This window comes from Agelaius phoeniceus, chromosome 1 (genome assembly GCF_051311805.1).
Source record: "Agelaius phoeniceus isolate bAgePho1 chromosome 1, bAgePho1.hap1, whole genome shotgun sequence".
Classification (NCBI taxonomy): domain Eukaryota; kingdom Metazoa; phylum Chordata; class Aves; order Passeriformes; family Icteridae; genus Agelaius; species Agelaius phoeniceus.
In genome coordinates, this window is record NC_135265.1 from 83009154 (window position 1) to 83032163 (window position 23010).

The following is a 23010-nucleotide window of genomic DNA, read 5'->3' on the forward strand; positions in this document are numbered from 1 at the left end:
CACAGAGGTTTTGAATTCTTTCCTTCCTGACAGTGCAATACCAACTTACTATTTAGCTGAATTATATCTTGACATAAGTGTCCATAACCCATATGGTGGCACCTACATTCAGTATAAATGGACTTTTTACTTAAAATTCAAAAGCCTCCTGCATTTGGGGACATATCTCTGTTATGTAAGCATTCACTTGCTCTTTTGAGCCTCATGTAGGAGTATACACTCATACTCCTACAGGAGCTAGAGGCTTCCATCACTCAAAGGGAAGTCCTTACCTCACCCTGGGTGTCCTGAAACTCCACCTCTATATATTCTGGTGGCAGGGCAGGAATATTAAGAGCAGATTGAGAGACAGGAGGGACAGAATGAACAAGTGAAGGTTCAGTGTCTCTAGCTGGAGCCACAAGATTGATGTCATCCAGTTTCTGTGACAGAGTATCAGACCTCCTTGCTCCCTCATCTTCTAGCTTCAAGTTCTGTACTTCAGAGCTTAACTTTAGCTCATGCACAGCATGTGGAGCTGTAGAGAGAGAGCTGGAAACAGCATTGACAGCATTGTTCATGCCTTCTTTCTCTTTCTGAAATTGCAATGCTTCCTTGAGAGCAAGCCAAAGTCCATCAATCCAAGGATCAACCACTAATTCCAAACTGGGAATGGAGGGGAAAAAAAAGAAGAAATGCACGGATGAATTATTGTGACTTCCTGGACTGGTAATTTACAGATAATGAAAGACCACAGAAGCAAAAAACACTATTCACTTTCCATTTCTAATATATATCTGCAGCTGTTATCAAGATTACTTCTTTGTAAAAAAAAAATTTAGTTGTTACCACTATGCAAATTTACAGAGTCTAAAATGTCTAACAGCCTTGCTCTTCTATCAGTTTCTCATTTTTATTTTCATATGCTGAACTTTATGACAGAAAGTTGAAGGAATGGCAGCAGAATATGCAACTTTTCATTGTGCAACAGCAACATCAATAGCTTACACTAATGGCCCATTTTTATTATTTCAGAACACAAGAGATAAGTTTTATGGTTATGACAATGTTTGTGTTCAACTGCCTTGCACAGAACCAATAAAAGCAGCAGTTGAAAATAACTAAGCCAAGACTGCAGCCTACTGGCCAGAAAGAATAGCAGAACAGGGAGTTGTTTTCTTACATAATTCCTCTACAGCAAAGAGAGAAATCTTATATAATTACTCTAAAGTGATCCTCTGCCCATCCCCAAAAGAGAAAAATGAAAAAAAAAAGAAAAAAGAAACTACATTTTCAAACCCCTCTACTTACTCTAACTTATTTAATTTCTAGAACTGCAAAATACTAATTTTCCAGGCATTACAGATGTTTCCTCACACTTTAAAAATGGAATTTTACTTAATGGCAATCAAGACTGAAAAGGCATACTGTGCTCAGGCAGAACTCATTTCTAGGAGGTGCTGAGTATCCAGCTTAAATGGACTTCAAACAGTTCAGAACATTTAGCCAAATGCCTACACAAGTATTGCATCATGAAGAAATAAAATCCAAACCCATTCAGCTCTTACCCAACACAGTCATCTGCTAATCCTGTGTCATAGAAGTGCTGGGCACCAAGTTCTTGAAGTCGCCGGTCTACTGTCCTTCCCCCATTACAAAAGAACATGTATTCTGAATCTCCCAGACCTAGCAAATTCAAGGAAAGAGGAATTGTGTCAACCAGGCAGCCTCCCAGGCTACACAAAGTCAGGACAGACTTTTCTTGCAGGCAAACAGAAGAATCAGGTATGTTGGAGCAAGTCTACAAGAGGGCACCAAGATGATTAGAGGGATGGAGCACCACTCCTAGGAGGAAAGGCTGAGATAATTGGGTTTGTTCAGCCTTGAAAAGAGAAGGCTTTGGAGTGACCTAACTGTGGCCTTCCAGTACCTGAAGGGAGACTGCAACAAAGACACAAGGGATTTTTTACAAAGGACATGTGGTGACAGGACAAAAACAAGAAGGAATGGCTTCAAACCCAGAGTAGGTTTATACTGGATGATAGCAAGAATTCTTTACTTTGAAGGTGGTGAGGCACTGGCACAGGTTGCCCAAAGATGTTGTGGATGCCTCCTCCCTGGAAGTGTTAAAGGTCATGCTGGATAGGACTTTGACCAACCTGGTCTTGTGGAAGGTGTCCCTGTCCACAGCAGGGGGTTGGAACTGGATGATCTTAAAGGCCCTGTCCAACAAAGGCCTTCTATGATTCAATGATAAATATAATTGTGGTATCTAGATATACTTAAACACTTGCATGTATAAGTGTATTATTCAGAGGCTACATTGAAATATACATACGTGTATATGAATTTCAAACAAAATTGTGTTAGTCCCAAAATAGGGCTGGAGAACTGTCGCCCTCCTTCCCAAACGTAAGACAGAGAAATACTCTGAAAACACTTTGCTTTCAATATTTCACATTTTAGAAGAATGGTGCTTTAGTTTGAGGCTTTTAAAATATACAAAATTCCTCTAACAGGAAAAATATAAGGAACTGAAAACTGATAAACTATGTGTGAATTACCAAAATAAATGATCTTTCAGGATTAAGTTGTTAATAATGTCAACAACATGAAACAGTAATAAAAGAAATTAAAAAGTATTAGAAACTTGAAAGGAAAGAAAGGATCAAACATAGCAGTGATTTTAAACAAGAAGAAAGCTGAAACATCTGCATGAGGGACAACAGTCCAGCAACTTCCTCTGCAGGAATCAAAGATTTCTTTGCAGATCTTGTTTCACCTGCACTGGGTTTTCTGCTCCCTAACTGTTATGAAGCTGTTTTAGATGAATATGCTCCTTGTTACCAGTTGAACAGTCAGTGCACTCAGGAGGTTATGTTCATGGAAGATCCAAGACTTTAAGAGGTCAACCAAATCACTGACCCACCCCACAAAAATTACCAAATATCCTTTAGAGTTGCTTGCCCAGCAATCTTAAAGACCATTGGTTTTAGGTCCATCTTCACAAATTCTCTAAGTAATCCACACCACCGGTTCACTATTGCTATCATCATTTTTCACAGCCTGACCCTTTCTTGTGTGCAATTTCAAACTACTAGATCTGGATTATTTCCGCTTGTGCTAGTTTTGGCTGGAATAGTGCTAGTTTTCCTCATCATAGCTAGTATGGGGCTGTATTTTGGATTTGTGCTGGAAACAGTGTGGATAACTCAGGGATGCTTGGTATTGCTGAGCAGCACTTATATATATATATATATATATAGATAGATAGATATAGCAGCACTTATACATACATATATATATGTATATATATATGTATGTATATATATATATGTATATATATATATACACACATACATATATATAGCCAAGGCCTCTCCCCTTCCCTCCCCTCTCCTCTCCCCATCAGCATGGGGAGTGGGAGTGCACAAAGTGAACACAGCTGGGACAGATGACCCCAACAGAATGACCAAAGGGACATGCCACATGGCATCATGCTCAGCACATAAAGCTGGACAAAGAAGAGGCAAGGGGAGGACATATGCAGTGATGCCATTTATTTTCCCAAATCACTTCTACATGTGATGGAGCTCTGATTTGCTGGACATGGCTGAAACACCTGCCTGCCCATAGGGTAGGGTGAGTGAATTCCTTGTCTTGCTTTAATTGTGTTCTGCTTTTGCCTTCCCTAATAAACTGTCATTATCTCAACCCACAAGTGTAATCACTTTTACCATTTCCATTCACTCCTCCATCCCACCAGGGAGGACTTGGGTGAAGGAGAGAGTAGCTGAGTGGGGCTTGGTTTCTGGCTGTGGTTAAACCATGATGCCAACTAATAGAGGAGCATTCCCCTCTCCTTTTAACACCCTTTTATTTTTTTTTTCCCTTTTAAGAGGACGTTTGCTTTCTCTCAAGTACAGTACTTAGAGCAAACATTTAATTGGAACAATTTAGATGGACACCATGAATATATTTTAAGACTGATAACTTGTTAAACTTGAATCACATTGTAATTTAGACACCTTAATAATTCTTAATAATTCTGCCATAATAAAATTCAGGATTAATATAATACTTATCTTTACACATACAAATATGCATGCAGTCAGCTGTGAAAAACCTGCCCATTTCACAAACTGCTATATGTAACTAGGCAAGAGCATAACAGCTTCTCAAAACGCTACATGATTAGGATGCATATCGTTCAGACTTCCACATTATATATCCAGGAGAAACTTCCTTCTAATGAGTGCCTTCCTTATTAGAAACTTAGAAGTTTCCTCATTCCCATCTATCAAATTAAATTTGTCAGGTAGAAATAACCTAGGTTTAAATAGACATTTCTTGAGTTTGTTTATAAATGAAATTTGAAAACTGAAAAAACTAACCTTACAATCAACTCAAGATAGATAATGTATTTTGCCAAATCTGTATTTTGCTTATCCATCTTTAAGCTGAAGGTACATTCATACATGTTGATGAGTACAACATTCAAAACTAAAGTATTATTGCAAATTTAAATGGATGGGAAGATTTAAGGTTTTTACTTCTAAGAACATTTTACACTGCCTTTTCCTCTGTAGAGAAAAAACCTAACAACTCACACAGCCAAGTAAACTAATCTAGTTTACTAATCTCTGTAGAGACTTGACATGAAATTTAAATTTCAAACAGCTATAGATAGCTTACATCATATAGTTTTTATGCAGAGAGAAAATTAAGCTGTAAAAAATTACATTGGTAGCTTACATTCAGATAATTTTTGTGATGTTTTTCCTTTATTGCTCATAGAAGACATTACACAAAACTGCTGTTTAAAAAATAAATGTTTTATAAGCACTTAAAAAAGCCAAAACCACCTATTCAGAAATAAAAGAAATATAAAAATTATTCACTGACAGACAAATTCTGCAATAATATAGAAAATACTAAGTCACCTAGCAATCCATACTGGAGATGTGCAAAATGGTCAGGAGGCAAGGTCTTGTCTTGAATTTTCTTCACAAACTTGCGGGCAGTGTCTGGTGGCTCTCCTGTCCCAGTAGTGGAAATAACAATAACTACAGGATCCTTTTCTGTTTCCAGGTTATACTACAAGCAATAAAACAAGTTAAGTTACAAGGTGCCATTTGATACATAATTGTGCCCTTAGATACTCTATCTCCCACTTTTCTTCTTCCCAAGTGTACACAAAACCCATTTAATCACATTTTACCTATATTAAGCCACAGGAAGTCTTTCAAGTTAATTACAAGCAATTTTGGGGATGTAACTTATGATCATATTTGGAGTTTTCAAGACCAGATTTGATAAAGCCCTGAAGAACCTGCTCTGACCTCAACTGACCTCATGAAGCTTCTTCCAACCTGACATATCCTATGATCCCATATACAGATGTCCAAGGGCAGCATTGAGCAGGCTAGTAGGTACATGAAGAATACTTCACAACTGCACTCAAGACAGCTTAAATACACAGTTCTAAAAATATTTTGTCAAGTGGAAAAAGTATTTTGGATATATGATCACAGTCACACAGCCAAAATCCTCATGATTTCACACAGATAAGTGGGGTGCGGCTATACAAACTGAAGGGATAATTTCTAAGTCTCATAAATTATGATATGGTCCCGTCTGATAACTTCCATGTTACAGAATCACAGTATCACAGAATTAACTAGGTTGGAAAAGACCTTTGAGATCATTATACCCCAAAAATCCCCCAGTCCTTTTGGGAGAACTAAGGTAACTCTGAACAGTGATAATCAGACACCGTGCTCTACAGTCTGATTAATTTTGGCCCATTCACCCTTCTCCCAATTCACTTGTCTCTCCTTTGCTAATCCTGGTCTCCCACATTCCCCAGAGTTCCATGAAGTTACTCCCATTATACCAGCTTGAAAGAACTGCCTGTAGTAGGGACTGTGTGTCAGTTCCCTAAATTCACATCTCATGCAACCATTAATTACTTCTCAAGTAAAAAGCCCTCAGAATCTTTGGCTTTCCCATCTTTAGCAGGCTGCAGCACTGTGCCAGTGTGCTGTCACTCAGGGCACCCATACAAATGGCTCTTGCAGCAACCCCTATAGCCTGTGGGTAGTGACCTCTGTGACACACAGCTCCAATCTAGTGCTTGGGAGTGACCTCTGGAGACCACTTAGTCCCACCTCAAGTGTGACTAACAGACAGTGCTGCACTCGGTCAGCTATAACTGGCTGAATTTTGAAAACTTCTCAGGGTAGAGATTTCCCTTTTCTGGGCAGCTTCTTCCATGCAGAACTTCTCCACCAGTGTCAAATCAGAGTTTATCAAGCAGCACCCAATGGATTTGGCCTCCTGTCGTCCAGTTTGGCTCACACAGGCTGCTATTAGAGCATTCCTTAGCCAATTTTGCCATAATAACCTAAGCTCCCTCTACTGTTCCCTGTGGGTTGTAGTTTAAATCATCTCCCAGCACTCTAAGTTTAATAAAAATAACAGGACTATGAGAAAATAGAAAGATTGCAAGAGGTGCTGTGTTCCGCTCAGCAGTTTCAAGACTGCAATACAAAACTTCAGATTTTGAGGAGTTATGTTCTAAACACCTCCCTAAATAAACCACTCAAACTTTATCTCCTTGTCAAGCCATGGAAAAAACTACATGATACCTACAACCCAAAAAGGCCAGGAATACACAGAAATAGACTAAAGCAGTTTTGCTTTTGGCAATGTTTCCAAATCTTTCCTGAAGAAGCTAAAAGCAGTTGCATGGTAAACTTAAATTACTACATATCTTGCTTCTGACAGTGGCCTAAAGCAGAAGCCTAGAGAAGCACAAGTAAACAGAGTAAACGTACAAGGATATTCCCAGGGCACTTTGCCAGACTTCAATGAGTTGTGGCCCAGGAACCTTCCAAACACAGCTTTTGTCTTTTACAAGTTCAGGCAAACCCCAAGTACTCACAAAATCCTGACACTTTCAAAACTGAACTCTAAGTTGTACAAAGAAAGGCCTTAAGGGTCCTGTTGCAATAAGGACTCATATTTTCAAAGCTTGCACAGCTGATTTGATAACACAGACCCAGAGCTTCTGCAGTGCATTGCCACAGGTGACTACCACATTCACAAAGAAAAGCAAATTCTTGAAGTAAAGAAGAGAAGGGTCTACTGGTATCACATGAGAATATACACTAAAATGAGCTCCATTAAAAAACCAAAAAAGATACAAGCTCAGGAAGTATGAAGTGGTGTATTAGAACAGAAAAATGATTAGCTCACTACGTTCTTGCTTACTCCACTGCAGATTTTCATCTGCAAACTTGGACACCTTTTGAAAACTAAACATTTGGTGATACAGGTTCTGCAATAATTTGTGTCTGTCACTTTGCTCTTGTAAACTTCTTCTAAGCCTTCTGATGTTTACATTTTTGTAATGGAGTTTCTCACGCACTTTTCATGTAAATAATGATTGTTTAGCATTCCTTTCTGGAGGAGGAGAGAATTGATGGACTGTTGGTTTGAACAGTGTGGTTGGAGAGGTGGCAATTTCATCCTCCAACCCATGGTCACTTTTAAAATTCTATAAATATCGAGGTCCGGAAACAAACACACCTTTTTTGCCTTGGACATCTCAGTGTGTGAGTGTTGTTCATTTCGTGTTGTACTGCAACATGTGTCAATTACTGTGAGGTTTGCTACATTACCAGACCAGAAGAAGAACCTAATACAACTACAAAGTTTTTACTCTACCTTCCACTTTCTCCTTTATCCTTTGTATTTCAGGTTTGTCTCCCTCTTTCTCTTTCCTTCAAACATTCTCCTCAGCTGAGGACAGCAATGCCACACAAGAGCAGTGAGCAGCCTGCTCAAGCTGTGCATGGTTGCTGATAGAAGAGGATGGGCTCAAAGCAGCCAGGTTTGTCTCATCCAGAATAATACATATAATGACAAATGTACTTATTCAGATAATTCATCTAAGGCTGACTACACACTGTGACCCAAGATGATCTCCATTTAGCCCCCAATATTTTACTGCTCCTCACTTCCACATAATTTCAGTCTTCATAAAATGTAATCACCATAATCAACTAAAGATTTATGACCTTATCTCACCCCGGGACTGTAGGTGAGAGACATTACTTGGAAACAGCCAGTGTTCCTGAGACCTGAGCAGTATTTGACCATTCACTTTTGAATGGCAAGAATTACTATTACTGGCTCTGCAACCACCTACTCCATCCACAGACCTTCACAAGGTCTGAAAATACCCAAAAGCTACATAAAGACAGACTTTCTAACTGCAAGTAGAGGGAAAAAACAGAAGCTTATCTGTGACAAGATTTACAAAGCTGCAGAAGTTACTTGTTTCCTCAGTGCCCAATTCTCAGATTCTCAAGTCATAATTAATTTGCAGCTCTGAATTGTCTTGCCAAATTTGGCAAAATACATTTATTTAAGTGGCAGGCCAATAACAGGGCTAGAAATGTTCTGACTATCACTTTCCTAAACTAATCTCCAAACCTGTCAAATGCAGAAGAAATTAAATGCAAGAATATAAGGAGAATCTTCACATTCCCTGCTGGCTGCATCAAAGTCTCTTTCTAACACTCAGCTCTGTACTTAGTGCACATTCATTCAAAATGTCTCACATATTCAAGTGCATGAAAAAAAAAAAAACTTTTAGATGTTATTTTCTCCTCATCTCATATGGAATACCAGGGTATCAAGTTTTGATTGTTTGTTTTTTATATGTTTTTGTTTGAAGGCATACAGTTGAGAGTACTTTGTGAAGGAAATTACAGTCCATAATGCTTTCAGTTACAGAACTAAGTTTTCACATTCTTACTCTTGGATAACAGCAAGTAATAAGAAGCCACTTCCTTGTCCCAGCCAAGCATTTTATTTTGTTCTAGAACATAACTTGAAGTGAGTCCTGTGGGAATTGAAATGAGTGCATATGCTAAGCAACACATGAAGACCCACAAAAGCTCCGGGACATGCTGGAGCCCACAGTTAACACAAAACAGAACATCAATGCAACAAAAGAAAGAAAACCCAACCAAACAAACAAAAAACCCCACAAAAACAAGCAGTCAAACAAAAAAAAAAAAAACCTCAGAAAAACCAAGAAGAAAAAGTATAATTTCTAGTAACAGCAGACCTGACCTGTAAATACAGAATTTATTCACTACTGCATACATAAAAAGTTTTCAAGAAGTCACTGAATCATTGTTAGAAGAGAGATAAAGTCATATTAATTTACAGTTCCAATAAGAAAAATCATAAGATTTATCTTTGGCAGAAGACTATTAAGCAACTGTGAGTATTGGTAGAAATTACTGATTCACAAAGAAGAATTTGACACTAGGTGTTGTTTTTCAGGTGGGTGCATCTGCTAGCCTTCGTGACATCCAGAGCCACCACTCTATCATGCAAAGAAGAATTCAGTTCTTCAATACATATTTTTCAAAAAAGCATGGAGTATCTCACCTTATCCATTTCACTTATACAGTGTATATCAGCTTCAAGTCCATGGGCACCTGCTTGCTGCCATATTTCCTCAGCTATGGCTTTTGCCTGCCCCTTTTGTGTTGCATAGAGGAGCAAAAACCTCCTTTTTGACTCACAGCACATTCTATTTTTTTTTAGAGAAACTGCAGGGGAAAAAAGAATTAAAAAAGTGAATTTCCTGTAAGCAGAAAAGCAAGATTTTACTCTGCTTATGAGATAAAAAGAGATAAAGATAGCAGCATTGGTGTTTAACTTGGAAATGAGGCATCTGCTCTGAAGTGAAGCCATTTCTCACAAACAAGCTTTGTAGATCAGGTTGCAAAGGATGTGTGGTGTTGGTCCTACGTGCTGTACTGCCTTGATGCTCCAGTAATATAGCAATATCTCTGATATCAAGAATTTAGTTTGTAAATAATGTAACATGAAAACTTTTAAAATTAATTATATACTATTTTTATTATATTATTATATATTTTCTATTTCAATTTAGTGACTGTTTTGTTCACTTTTCCGAGCTGTCTTTGAAAACAAAACAAAACATAGACCTAGCGAAGTCAAACTACAAAGCCTGATGAAAAAAAATTAAATTCTCAGTTTCTTCTTTTCTGAAATCAGTATTTTTTTGCTGCAATGACTTTACACTTTATTGTCCACGATGTATTTTGGAGCACAAACACTGACTTCAATCTTGTATTTCAAAAGGGAGCTCCTTACACAAGTGCAACCTGGCCCTGAGGTTAGCTCAGGTGCTCAGAACACAATGGTAATAACACCAAGGTGTTGCTTTTGATCCCCATATTGGCCATTCACTTTGGAGGAGCTGGATTTCATGATACTTCTGGGTCCCTTCCAACACAGACCACTCTGTGATTCTGTGAACTACAGAATTGACTCTTTGGGGTTTTATTCTCCTAAGAGTAAGAAACAATCTTAGAGAAATCTGTTGAGGTGTCACCAAGTCCCTTGCAAGCAGCAGGATGAATGAGATGCATATCCTTATCCATTCACCTGTCCTATGAAAATCTGAATGCAAGAAGTTTTCCATTATTTTGACACAGAGAACACCACAGATTTAACTTCAGGCAGCAGTTATGGAAACCTGTGGCTCCATAATTTGAGATATCTCTTTTTTCTCTTTCTCTCAAGGGAAAATAAACATAGTTCAATTGTATAAGAATACTGTACTCCATAGATATGGCAGGATATTTCTCCCGACAGTACTGCAGAAGGTTTTTCCTACAGGATTTTTTTTAAAAAGCATAATTATACATCAAAAGTAGCAAAACTAAATGATAGGTTCTTAAGAATGCCTGTAACATATGTGAATTTAATGAAAAATGTAATTACTATAAAATGTTGAGGTTTTAATTGCATTTTCTTCTACTGTGTAGAAGAAAATTCCATTTTAGTTTTCATTTTAAATTAATTACATATATTATCTAAAATTATAAGTAATTACCTTAACAGCCACCTTTAAATAAATTCATTTACATAACTGGTTTTATGTGAATGTGTGCACAGAAGGTGCATACAACAAAACAATGCTCAAAATGATTCTTCACCTTCCTTTTCCAAATGAAAAAATGTGCTAATTATGATGATTCATATAAAATAGCATAAATACAGTTTAAATACCCTCAGATCCCTGTAGTAATACAGATTCATCCTGGTCATGTGCTGTGTTTTCACCTAACCCTCTTGTCAGCAGGTGGCATCACCCGACCACAAATGAACAAAACCAAAAAAGACAAAGCAGCACTTCATTACTACACTCTTCCTCACACCTCAAAAAGGGAGAAAGATAATAAGATCCCACAAAGACCACACCATAGCACAGAAACCTTCTATACAAGAAAAGCTGAGGAGTAAGCTGCCAACATTATAGCCCAGGCATTACCAACAAGTCTGTTAGAACAAGAGTCAGCTTGGGAAGCTGTTAATGTTTGAGAAACACAAAAATTTGCAACAGCAGGAGAAATGGAGAGGGAAACAGAAGGAACAGCAGCCAAGACGTGGTCTGACATGGTCAGATGTTGCCTTAACAGTGCTATGTTAACAGACCCCTAACAGACCTCTGCCTAGGTCAGGCAGAGCAGCCTGGATTCCTGTAAGACATTGTGAGCTTTCTATTCCATCTAGTATAGCAACAATAAAGGGTGCAAAAAGTAGCCACACACATTTTCGGTACATATATGTGAACTTAGAGAGAAGTTTTTTGCACTGGTGAATGGTCCAGTAGATTGTATGAAGACACAAAATCTGGAGCAACTGCACCTCTCACAGACAGCATGTGGAAACAAGAGAACCCACACAGCCAGAAGATCCAATGATGCTGGAGATGCACATGCAAGACCTCCTGAGACAGGGTACTGTATGTGTGTGCAACAGTGCAAATGCATCCTTGTGGCAATTGGAGAGAACACAATTAGACAATTCCTTGGAATTAGATACAGGAAGCTGTTTATATATTTGTGGCATTTATTAACATTTTCTGGGAGCTTAGTGTTATATGTGTTGCATTGTTGCTATTCATCTTAAATACATAATTCAATTAACTGACTAGTTTATTTAATTCCTTAAAAGTTAATTATGTCAACAATAGACCAATGAATTCCTTTGATCATGATTTGATCTAAACTGGACGAGTTGAAGAGTTTCACCCTGCAAACACATCTTCTCTCTGTCATCAACCATAAGATCATTGTGCACAGACTGCCAAGTGACGCTGCTCAAAGAGAAAAATCAGTCATGCCTACCTGCAGATGAACAACCATAAACCAGGAACACACTTGCTCTCAGACGAGCATGCTGCCCACACTGTTCTTGCTTTGCTGTTCTATACACTCTTCAAAGATGCTACACCACTTCCACTTACACGATACAAGTTCAACTGGAATAAAGAGGGAAAAAAGGTAATTCATGAGCTATCGAGCTTTCTGAAGAATCCCTGTAACTTCAATAGTACTACCACACCAGCGGCCTTTAACACGTTATCGTAGTGGTAGACACACATCAAAATACAATGTTTAAGCTGGGAACACGACCTGTGATTTGCTGCATCACACCAGTGCTTAACAGGAAACTAAGAATGAAATTCCAAACAACAGCTCTCCTGATCCGATACTTGGAAAAGTCAGAGAGCTAACAGTCCACGGAAGAATAGCAGGGAGTCCAGTGGCTCCCTAAGGCAACGGAGTGTAGGAGAATCCATGCAGGAATGCCGCTGAACCAAGCACACGTGCTGCCCCAGCAGTGCCGCAGCTGCACGGCAAGGCCAGACCACGCACGTCACCGAGCTGCTCTGTCAGATATGAACTGCGCGGCCAGGGACCGGGGAAAAAAAGCAAGAAACGTCAGTGCACACACTGCTAACTATGTCATCAGTCGAAGGATAAACTCCTTAGATCCTCATTCAACCTGAGCTGCACACATGGAGGAGTTTCACCCTTCTGAAAGTTAGAAGAACGTCTTCTGTCAGTAACCAGAAGACGCACTCCTCTGTGGCTTTAACCCAGGTTGTGGCACCGTGCCTTGAGCCACGAAGCCATTCCCAAGCCACTTTTTCAACAGCTTGCGACTTGCCCAGAAGCATTGTAGGGCCAAGCAAAATATAACACCAAAATATACACCCTCCGCCCCGCCCACCCACTCCGCCGGGCTCCGGTGTCCCCCGAGCAGGGAACGGCAGTACTTGCGCTGGAGGACGCGGTGACACGGACGCGAATCCCACTTCCAAGCAAAGCGCCAGTGCCAGCGCTCGTTCCGCGAGTGCCCGGGCAGCGCTGGGCCGGGCCGGAGGCGGTGGCAGCAGCGCGGGGAGGAGGCAGGGCCAGGGAGGGCGGTGGCGCCGGAAGGTCCCGGCAGGCGCCGCGCTGCTCGTGATGGCCGCCGAGGTGAGGCGGCAGCGGTGCCCCGGCACGGCCGGGTGTCCCCCGGGGCGGAGCGGCGCGGCCCCGGCCCGCGGCAGCGGCACTAGCAGCAGTAGGTGCTGGGGCGGACGGGGATGGAGGGGCCGCGCCGGTGCCGCCCCGGCCGCGGGGGTGGCGGGCAAAGTCTCCTGGTCGTCTGCCGGAGTGTCCTTGCGGGAACACGGGGCAGCCTGTCACACGGGGATCGCCGTTCCCAGCATTTCTGCTCTCTGTGCTCGGGGAGAGGGATCATACCCATTTTTCCAGTCATCAAAAGGATTGGTGTTGGTTTTTTTCTGCATTTTAGCCACCCTGGCGGTTTTGCAGACTACATATCTATTTTTCTTCCCCTAGGTATCATTTCAGAACTCACTTGATTCAATATGGCTTTGATTAGCCGAAAAAGCTTCCAACTGTATTCATCCAGCACACCAGCGAGCAGGTCTGCTTTGATGACCCTAAGCAGAAGGTTGAACTTCATCAGTGGGCAGCGAAAACCCCAAAACTGTAGCTCTGTGGCCATGAGGATGATGTGTGTCAAAGATAAATCTCAGTATACGTTTTGTAGGAAAAAGCATGTACAACTGCAGATGCAGTCACATTCTGTTAATGAAGCTGTGCATCTTTGTGGAGATACAAGGAACTGTACTAAATCAAATAATGTGTGGATGGATGAGCAATCGTTTTTCAAGAGGTTGAACAGCCTTTGTACATCAAAAGAGATTTTATATTTTCTTAGCTCTCTAGAAGTCATGTCTGATACAATGGCCTCGGGAGCCCTGCAGAAGATTTCTGAACTTGAGGTGGATGACAATGGTCTTAAAAACCCTGCACTGTTAGAGAATGAAGTTTTCAGGGCATTGTGCTTCCAGTTTGAATTTGAATCCTCAAAACTGTCAAACACGGGGCTGCTGAATGCCTTGCAGGCTTTGATAAATCTGCGTGTAGACCCGCAGAGCACGCTGATGACAACGCTGCTTTCGGAGAGCGAGGAGCGGCTTGGCAGGGGACAGCTGACTGCTGAACATCTCTGCGCTCTTGGAGAGAGTTTGCTCGAGTTAGAAGGCCCAAGCTCTGCGACGCTGGAACAAATTGTGAACCACATGCAAGAAAGAGACATTAAGAGTTGGAGTCCCAGGGAAATAGTGATGGTTTATAAGATACTGGAAGTGACTGTGAGGGAAGGGAAACAATGGCAAAGCTTGCTAAACAGACTGAACGGTGTCACTTTACGCGCAGTTTCCCAGCTGAGCCCAAACTTTATAAGTGTAATACTGAATTCACTGGTGGTTCTTCATCAGACTCGGGCAGTTCTCTTAGTCACTGCACTGTGTAAACATTCAGTGCAGCATGTTCCCTATTTCACAGATCATGAACTGGTAAATGTACTGGAAGCTTTCCTATACTTTGGTCAAAAAATGCAAATTTTCACAGAGGCACTGGAAAGACATGTCCCCAAGTCCATCCACACTATGCATCCTCAAACGGTCAGCAAGGTCATGCAGTATTGCTGCAAAAAGATGATCCTTTCAAAGCCCATCTTTGATGCAGTGGCAGAAGGTTTCATTTCCAGTGCTGACAGACTTACCACTGACCAGATTGCTGCATATGTTATCCCATTTGGGACCCTTAACTACCTCCCTCCAAGTGCTTCTTCCTTGTTTAGGAAGCTTGAAACTGTGCTGCATACCCGCCTGAGGCACTTTCAGCCTCACACCTTGCTGAACCTGCTACACTCGTGTGTCCTTATTCAACGGTACCCGATAAATTTCCTGCCAAAAATATTTAGTCCCTATTTTCTGCAAAAGCTTCAAGGTAAGGAGCAGAATTTCTCCCAGGAGGTTCCACATTTGTTTCTATTATGGAGTTTGTCTCTTGTCAGGCACCTATTTTTTTATCAATTTAATTTGTCAAATCAGCAGTGACCTAATTGAAGTGGCTGGAAAATTGTGATCATGAGGCCAAAGGCTGATGCTTCCTTGTCACAGTTGCCATTGTCTTTCATGTATGTCATTTAGTTGAGTTTGAAAATTGCACTGTACAGTTTTAAAACACAGACTTGAATTTCCTTAAAAGAATTATTTCAGTTAATCCTTCCAGTTTTCTAAAAAAATGTGACCTGGTGTTCCCCATGTTTGTCCTTGTCTTATACATGATGCTAGAACATCCCCCATGTGGTGGCCTGTTCTTGGCCCTAATTATTGCATATTTCAATGCTTCTAGACACAAATCTATTATGAATAACACATCATTTTGATATTTGATACTAAAGCATTTTTAGCATTTCAAAGCATTTCATTGTAGAGAGAGGTAAGCTATGCCAGAAAGATGACTGACTCAATAAGATTTCAGCTAAGATTGCTCTACAAATAAAACTAAGCCAAAGTTTTCAAAATGATTAGAAGTTTTGGTCACTTAATTTTTCAACAACATGAAATACCTGAAGGAGTTGATTTTTTCAAAGCAGATACATCTCCAGAAATTTTTTGGTATTATCCACAAAAAAAAGAAACTATGAGATCCTGGGATTATAACTTGGGGAAAAGTGGTTATAAGAAGGAGATATTTATCTAATACCTCAACTCAAATTTATTCTTCTGTGTGGAATGTCATGCATCTTTTTGATGTTTTTTTTTTTGAAAAAATGAACAATATGAAAAAATATGACAGTTTTAACTAAGATCTTGCTATTTTTGTATTGATATTTCTGTAAATAATTTTCTCATTTTTCTACCTGTTTAATTTCATACTGATCTTTCTGTTAGTTTAAACAAATGCTGAGAATTTTAATGATTAAGTAGCTTTTCTGCATATCATACTGAATAACTTTTCCTAATTTCTAATTCCGTCGTTGGTAAGTATTATGGTTTGTGTAAAGATACTTTATGGAAGATACACCTGAAAACCTGAATGTTGTTGTTTCAGCTCAGCCACCTAGTTTGAACAGAGTTGTAATGTCCCAGCTAACCCAGCTTTTTCTGACTGTCACCCTGGAGTGCCCATTTTATGAGGTACAGTACATGTGAAACCAGAAGTGATGTTAACAAGAGGTGATAAGGGCATTAGGGCCCTGCTTTCACTCAGTTGTGTGTATTTCCCATAAAGCACTTTGGAATTAGACAAACCAATTCTCCTTTATGAAAATATGGATCATTTCTACCTGATTGAATGACTTGATATATTTGTATGAATGGAGACAGCTGTGCATTTCTCATGAACATGATAGCATTGAAGCTTCCTGAGGATGTTCTGGTGGTTGTTTGGGTGATTTTATGTTTCCAGTAAATCATACCTCAGAATGTAGGTCTCTCAATAGACTTGGCTTTGAAATGCACAGAATACATTTTGCTATGTTAATATTAGGTAATTACAAAAATGTTATCTCCCTTTTTTGATTTGGTCTTCTGTCCCTATCTAGGGTCCAAAACTCCTTTCCAAGTACCAGGTAAAGGCCTTTCCCACACCTCAGAGTTCTCTGGATGTTCACCTCTTTAAAAGGGTGAAGACAGGATTACTTGATTTACTGAAAAAAAGAATATATTTTGCATCAGAGGTATCAACACCATATTTCTATGTAGTTGGTAAGTATCATTTCTTTAGATTAGTAATTAAATATGTGTGTGTATGGTGCCAAAACTATCATTTCCTTTGTGGGCAGTCTAAATTGTGCAAATACAGAAAAAGTAAACTGGGATACCAATTTCTGTAAAAGATCTGAAATTTGGGGACTTTAAATAAATAATTTTTAGAGTCAGAGAAAGGAAAATGGAGATAAAAGCACTGCAGATTGGTATTTAGGCAGCCGGTCTGTACTGAAAACAGCTGCTTATATTCTGTGTTTTTATTATCAGCTCCTTATCCATTAAACAATTCATATAATGTAAAGCAAAATGAGGCAATGCCACTTGCCTGAACTCTCTGCTTTAGTGGTGAGTAGAGAAAGGAAGGTGGTCAGCTGTGTGCCCTGCTCAGCTGGGCTCCTCTCCCCTCAGCAAGAGCTGCTGACAGCACAGTTGGTGGGAGTTTGTGCCTGGTGAGACAGGAGTGAGCAAAACTGAGTGTTGTGTGCAGCAGGAAACAGAAGGCAGTGATGAGGAAAGGCGTGTGCCCAGGAGGGGTGGATGATAAGAAGATGTTGAGGGAAGGGAGTCTTGGACACCATGGATGTCAGAGAGATTTTTAAAAAATCAAAAAGGGGGATGATTCCAAAGTTACTCTGTGTGTCAGCTTTCATGAGGATGTTGAAGCTAGAAGAGGGAGAGAGTGTGTCTCTCCCCAACGCCCTCAAAATTCCAGAAACCCCAGCTAGCACAGCAAAGCACCATTTAACTATATTACAGTTTTGAGTGGACTTGGAATACTACTTTGTTTGTTAGCATCATAAAAGACTGAATTGTTACTAATTACCACTCATTTGTGTTAAGTCTATACAACTTTTGCCAGCCTCTGGGATTCAAAAAAAAATTGTGATAGTATTATAGTTGTTTAATAAAACAACTGTGAGAAGATGAGAATTACAGTAGAAAGTTTGTTGTAAGAAATGATGTTTAATATCACTTCTCTTTTTTCATCTACACAAGATATTGAGATTAAATTAGATGAAGAAGGTTTTGTATTACCTGCAGCCCAACTTGAAGAAGTACACAGACGGTAAGAGAATAAAAGAAACCACTGGTAAAATGTTGATTTACACTAGGAAAGAGTATCCAGGGTGAAAAACTGGCTAAATTTAAGCTATTTGCAGTTTTGCCATTGACTTCAACGAAGTTCAGTTCTCACACTGAACCCACTGGCAGAAGGACAAGATTAACAATCTTTTTGCTCATTGTTTTGCCACCTGACTATGCAGTGTCAGACAGTTGGTTTCTTTACTCAATGACAGAATCAAGTGATCCTTATTTGGATTAATCTGTTTTGATATTCTGGAATTAATTTTCAAATTAAAACTAAATTCCAACCGAGTGTATTTGCACTGATTTAACAGATTTGAGTTCACAAATTTACTTCTGCAAGGAATCCCGAATAATAAGGATATTTACTACAGATGCAGGTTGGTTTTTTTTTCATTGAGAAATACATAGGTGTTTAACAGTTTATTAAAGAAGGGTTAGTGTGGGAAGCCTTGGATACAAAGTTAAGCAACCTGCCTGTGTGATAATTGTAACTGCAGTGTGAACAAAGCAAGAGTCTTGGAAGAGTACAGGTTCTTTCCGAGAACCCATGCTTAAGAATGAGCTTCAATGTTGGGGTTTTTTTAAGTAGTAGCTTTTATAAAGTAAATAAAGTCACAGTATACTTAACATACTGAAAATTTAAGCAACTTTTTAACAGTAGATATAAAAACCTTGAATTAAGTTGATGGGATTTTTATCACCCAGAAGAAAAAATATTGTTACAATACATGCTGCCAAACATATGTTCAGATTTAACTTAAAACAGACATAGTTTGAACTTAATTTAAACTCTACTGGATTTAACAGGTAAATTAGTAAGTTAAATATATTTAGATGCTGAAATATTTTCTAGCTGAGGCAAGTTTTTTTACGTTTTTCTTTCTAGAAAAATTCAAAACAGTTTACTAATCATAGCATTAAAAAAAAACTCTCTTTAACTTGCATGGTAATTTTTGTTCAGAGCAAATAAAAAAGCTTTTCAGATCAGTTTCACTAAGTTTCAGGGTTTCATCTCCCACCCTTAAACTGGGTGATTTGAATTATCCTGGACTAGATGACACGAGTTCTAAGAGGGAGGTATTGTCTCATGCTTCTTAGGAACTGCAGTAGTTGTGGTGATTAAAATAACTGATTGTTGTGGGTTTGCTGGGGTTTTTTTGATATTACACTTATGCTTAATTTTAGAATTGCCCTGTGTGTTGATGGTCAAAATAGATTTTGTGCTCATAGCCACAATCTGTTGGGAGAAGAAGCTATTAAACAGAGACACCTTCAGTTACTTGGTTATGAAGTTGTGCAGGTAAAGTATAAAGACACTGATTTACTTTTGCTCTAAGAAAACAAGCAAAAAATTATTTTACAATACTTTAAACTGTAGTTTCAATTAATTCCTAAAGCAGATATAGTCTTGTTCTTTCTATATTGCATTCTCTCTGCCTAGTTTTTGCTTTTTTAAGGGTGTACAGAACTACCTTTTTCTTCCTTGGATGAATTAGTGTATTCTGTCTGTGTTTTTTGCCACATAGTTGCTGTTTGAACGAGTACTTCTCTTCAGTGATTAAGATTCAAATCTTGAATTAAAGGAAAATGTTATGTAAGAGTCCATTAGAATTGGAATTTTTAATTAAATACTTTTTTAAAAGGTTTGGAGTTTAAAAAAAAGAGTTAAAAAATGCTGATCTGTATCAGTTGGAAAATAATATTTTCACAACAGAGTATAACCTTTATTTTGTCTATTGAATTAATAGAAGTATATTTTTCTTGAAACATACTTTGAATGAAAACTGTTCGTTTCTTGAGATTTTAGTTTTCACTTATCATCACTTATTACATAAGCCTAACTTCATAATATTTAGCTTAGTTTAAACTGTAATAAATATCACTCTTTTTTTTTTTTTAATAGTAATCTCTCTTCAGGTCATTTATGGATCAATAGTACATTTAGGATTAAATCTTTAGTTTTAAAACAAAATAAGTATTTAATGTGTAGTTTTGCAACTGCTTAATGAACATCAGTCTTATCCAGTTGTTTATTAAAAGGTATTTTCAGCAATCATTTCTGGTTTGTTTCCAGATTCCATTTTTTGAGATAGAAAGTCTACAAAATACCAGAAAAATAGCAGATTATCTACACAAAAAAATCTTTCCTTGTACATATGGACTCAGCAACTGACACTGGAGAATACTACTGGATAACAGGCTGACCTTCTATACTACAAAGTGTAAATTCTGTGCATGGAAGAAAAACTATTTTTTCTAAGTAACTCTACCTCAGAAAATGTGAGCTCCTGAGTGTGAAACCTTCCAATATTTGGAACAAGTGACATGTAAAGAGTAATAAAGAGCATAATATTTTCTTAAATTTGTATCAATATTTATTACAAGTGTACAGATATAAGTGCCAGACAGGCAGTGCTTCTTTTCCCTTGTATTTTTAACTGATTCTAATTCACAGCTGCAAGCAGCCACGTGTGACTGCTGAAGGATACTGGCCAGTCTGGATCTACAGAATATGCCCACAGAATACCTACTAATCAGGGCTTTTCTTGACAGTACAAAAAGAAATTGTGCAATTTACGTACCACTGCTCACGTAATTTCCCAAGTGTTTCATAAAACTAAAATTTGAAGTAGTTGCAGAAGCAGTATTGGCTTATTGGTTTTACTTAAGAGATGCAGAGTGCTGTTCAATAAATAGCAGTGCCTTACAGAAAATGAGAAGATTTTTAATAAAAAGGATTTGCTTCATTTTGTAAAGTAACAGCTGCCATAGGATATGGATTTGTACAGCTGTCTCTGTGGGGCCACCCAATGTTCCAGATATATTCTATTTGTCATTTTGCCTTTGGTGGCAGTTTTAGCTAAATTGTCTAAATGGGGTCATGTATGTGCTCCAGAGTTCCTCTGGGTTACAGAAACTCTATGCTCTGAAGCTCAGAAGAACCATGTCCCATGGCAGCCCTTTTTTATGTATGAACAGAAATTCTGGAACTGAGAACCAGTACCCACTTCAGCCAGAACAAGTGCACTAACTTGGGTCAGTACATTGCCTTGCAGATGATGAAGGGAAAACAGGAAAACTTTAGTTCTGATTATATCATGTGTTCTTGATGAACTGCCATGTAACACGTTTTCTTGTCTTGTGCTTCCTCTCTGTGTGGAACTACTATTTATGAGTAGCAAAGCAGAATTCCCAGCATTACCTAGTTTGAGTTTCATTGTTGTTTTGATACAAAAAAGTGAAGCTTTCACATCACTGACATTCTGTGTATTTCACCAGTAGATAGAGAATGTGGCCAGTTTTTCCTTCCAATAATTTGTGAGTTGCAGGTGTCTGTCAATTGCCCCAACAAGCTGCTGGATGCAAAATCCAGATGCAGAATATGCTTTACATTGTATACACTGTTCATTAATTTGTTGCATGTATAAAACTCTTCCTCACAGTAGTATGTCAACACTGACAGATGAGGGAGCGCCAAAAGGTGCTTTCCAATGTGTAATAGTAAGATCAGAACATCAATAACCTAAGAATTTGTCATTCTAGCAAGAAAGAAGTTGAAGGAGAGTTGAAATGGCTTTGCAAATGTTTATAAGGAACTTATCACTAATACAGAAGAAATTGTCAGGGTGTTGTTCTGAGACTGAGCACTGAAGGAAGAAGTGAACCATTCAGAACTGAATGGGAAACAAGTAGTGGGAGGAACAACCTGTGAAAGACCTTCCAAAGTGAGTACAGATGAGAAGGATGTGACATAAGCAAAGAAATTATTTCGGAAAACTCAAACTGGTGTTAGGATGTTTTTGGTGGAAGTGATGCCTATTTCTCACACAGGCCAGAAGGTGGTGGTATTCTCAAACAAATTTGATTTCCAATAGTTTTTCAAACACAGATGGTCTGTAAATATAGTAAGGCTACTTCAAAAAAGCAATTTGTACTGACTGTCCCAAAGTAAAAATAACCTGCTAAGAATATGGCCATATTCCATCTCATTCTTCACTGGTATAACTTTGATACTGATTTTTGGAAAAGCATTGTGGTATTAGAAAACATTTTCTTCTCCCTTTGTTCTTACTATGATTCCTTTCATTTAATGCTGCTGAATTTGTTTAGTAAAGTGATTATTTTTGGAAAGGAATGTAGCTATTAATGTCTTTTTGTCCATAGCCCATTGAGTGTAGAAGAACTGTGTCGCAGACATCTTTTCATAAAAATCCTTTCCTTGGGAGTTTTTTCCTCCTGAGAAGCTGTGAGGCCTTAGGGACAAAATGTAAATAATGGTTATCTGCTGCTGTGGATTGCAACAGGTGGGTCTGTGATTGGTCTCATGTGCTTGTTTGTAATTAATGGCCAATCACAGCACAGCTGGCTCTCTCTCTGTCCGAGCCACAAACCTTTGTTATTCATTCCTTTCTATTCTTAGCTTAGCTAGCCTTCTGAGAACCTTTTCTTCTATTCTTTTAGTATAGTTTTAATGTAATATATATCATAAAATAATAAATTAAGCCTTCTGAAATATGGAGTCAACTCCTCGTTTCTTCCCTCATCCAAAGACCCCTGTGACCACTGTCACAGAACTGCAGGTCATGAATAATGAAAGTAACAAACACCTCTCAGAATGGGCTGCTCTATGTGCTCTGCTTCTCACACCATGCCAAACAAGTGCTATTGATTGCCTAATTTACTACTTTTTCAGGTCCCATATTTAGAAGGTTTTTGTTTCTTTTTTTTTTCCCACTAGGTGTCTCACTGCATTTACCAATGACACAGATTTCCTGTGTCTAAATACCTGACAAAACCAGTGTCAGTGACAGCTGTGGACTTCCAGTCCTTTTCCTGCTATGATCAAGCTTGCTGCTCCTTTCTGAACAACACTGCTTCAGCCTTAAATAACAATAGGATCAATAGCTCTTGAGAACCAAACTGATGCATACTCTGCAGGAGAAACTCCTCCTGAAATT

At 38.8% G+C, this 23010-nt stretch overlaps 2 protein-coding genes across 6 annotated transcripts in view; one reads left to right on the top strand and one right to left on the bottom strand.

Annotated features, from left to right (window-relative positions):
- MTRR (5-methyltetrahydrofolate-homocysteine methyltransferase reductase) overlaps positions 1 to 13306 on the bottom strand; it is a 28716-nt gene extending 15410 nt beyond the window's left edge. For 2 of the 4 annotated variants that reach the window (XM_077182438.1, XM_077182448.1), the window contains exons 1-6: positions 13117 to 13246; positions 12228 to 12361; positions 9451 to 9614; positions 4923 to 5076; positions 1548 to 1665; positions 273 to 645 (exon numbers count right to left, since the gene is read on the bottom strand). In XM_077182438.1, the coding sequence (XP_077038553.1) occupies positions 273 to 645; positions 1548 to 1665; positions 4923 to 5076; positions 9451 to 9594 (789 nt within the window). In that variant the 5' untranslated portion in view covers positions 9595 to 9614; positions 12228 to 12361; positions 13117 to 13246. Of the gene's footprint in view, positions 1 to 272; positions 646 to 1547; positions 1666 to 4922; positions 5077 to 9450; positions 9615 to 12227; positions 12362 to 13116 lie in introns of all 4 variants that reach the window. The other 2 variants (XM_077182446.1, XM_054642667.2) reach the window with 2 other exon arrangements.
- On the top strand, positions 13232 to 22565 carry FASTKD3 (FAST kinase domains 3). Of its 2 annotated transcripts, none has more exons than XM_077182455.1 (7): positions 13232 to 13364; positions 13734 to 15194; positions 16305 to 16390; positions 16798 to 16960; positions 17960 to 18029; positions 19238 to 19352; positions 20127 to 22565. In XM_077182455.1, exons 2-7 carry the CDS (start codon positions 13763 to 13765, stop codon positions 20223 to 20225), a joined length of 1965 nt encoding a protein of 654 aa, XP_077038570.1. In that variant the 5' UTR covers positions 13232 to 13364; positions 13734 to 13762; the 3' UTR covers positions 20226 to 22565. The 2 variants fall into 2 exon arrangements, with proteins under 2 accessions (XP_077038570.1, XP_054493187.2); XM_054637212.2 differs by having other exon boundaries at positions 13309 to 13452.
- Positions 22566 to 23010: the final 445 nt, after the last annotated feature.

What these genes read in the sequence shown, in the direction of transcription:
- FASTKD3 (XM_077182455.1), top strand. Translation starts at nt 13,763, where the DNA reads ATGGCTTTGATTAGCCGAAAAAGCTTCCAACTGTATTCATCCAGCACA. An exon ending in TGGAGTGCCCATTTTATGAG is followed by an intron (nt 16,391 to 16,797) that starts GTACAGTACATG and finishes GTCCCTATCTAG; the next exon opens with GGTCCAAAACTCCTTTCCAA. An exon ending in CTTGAAGAAGTACACAGACG is followed by an intron (nt 18,030 to 19,237) that starts GTAAGAGAATAA and finishes GCTTAATTTTAG; the next exon opens with AATTGCCCTGTGTGTTGATG.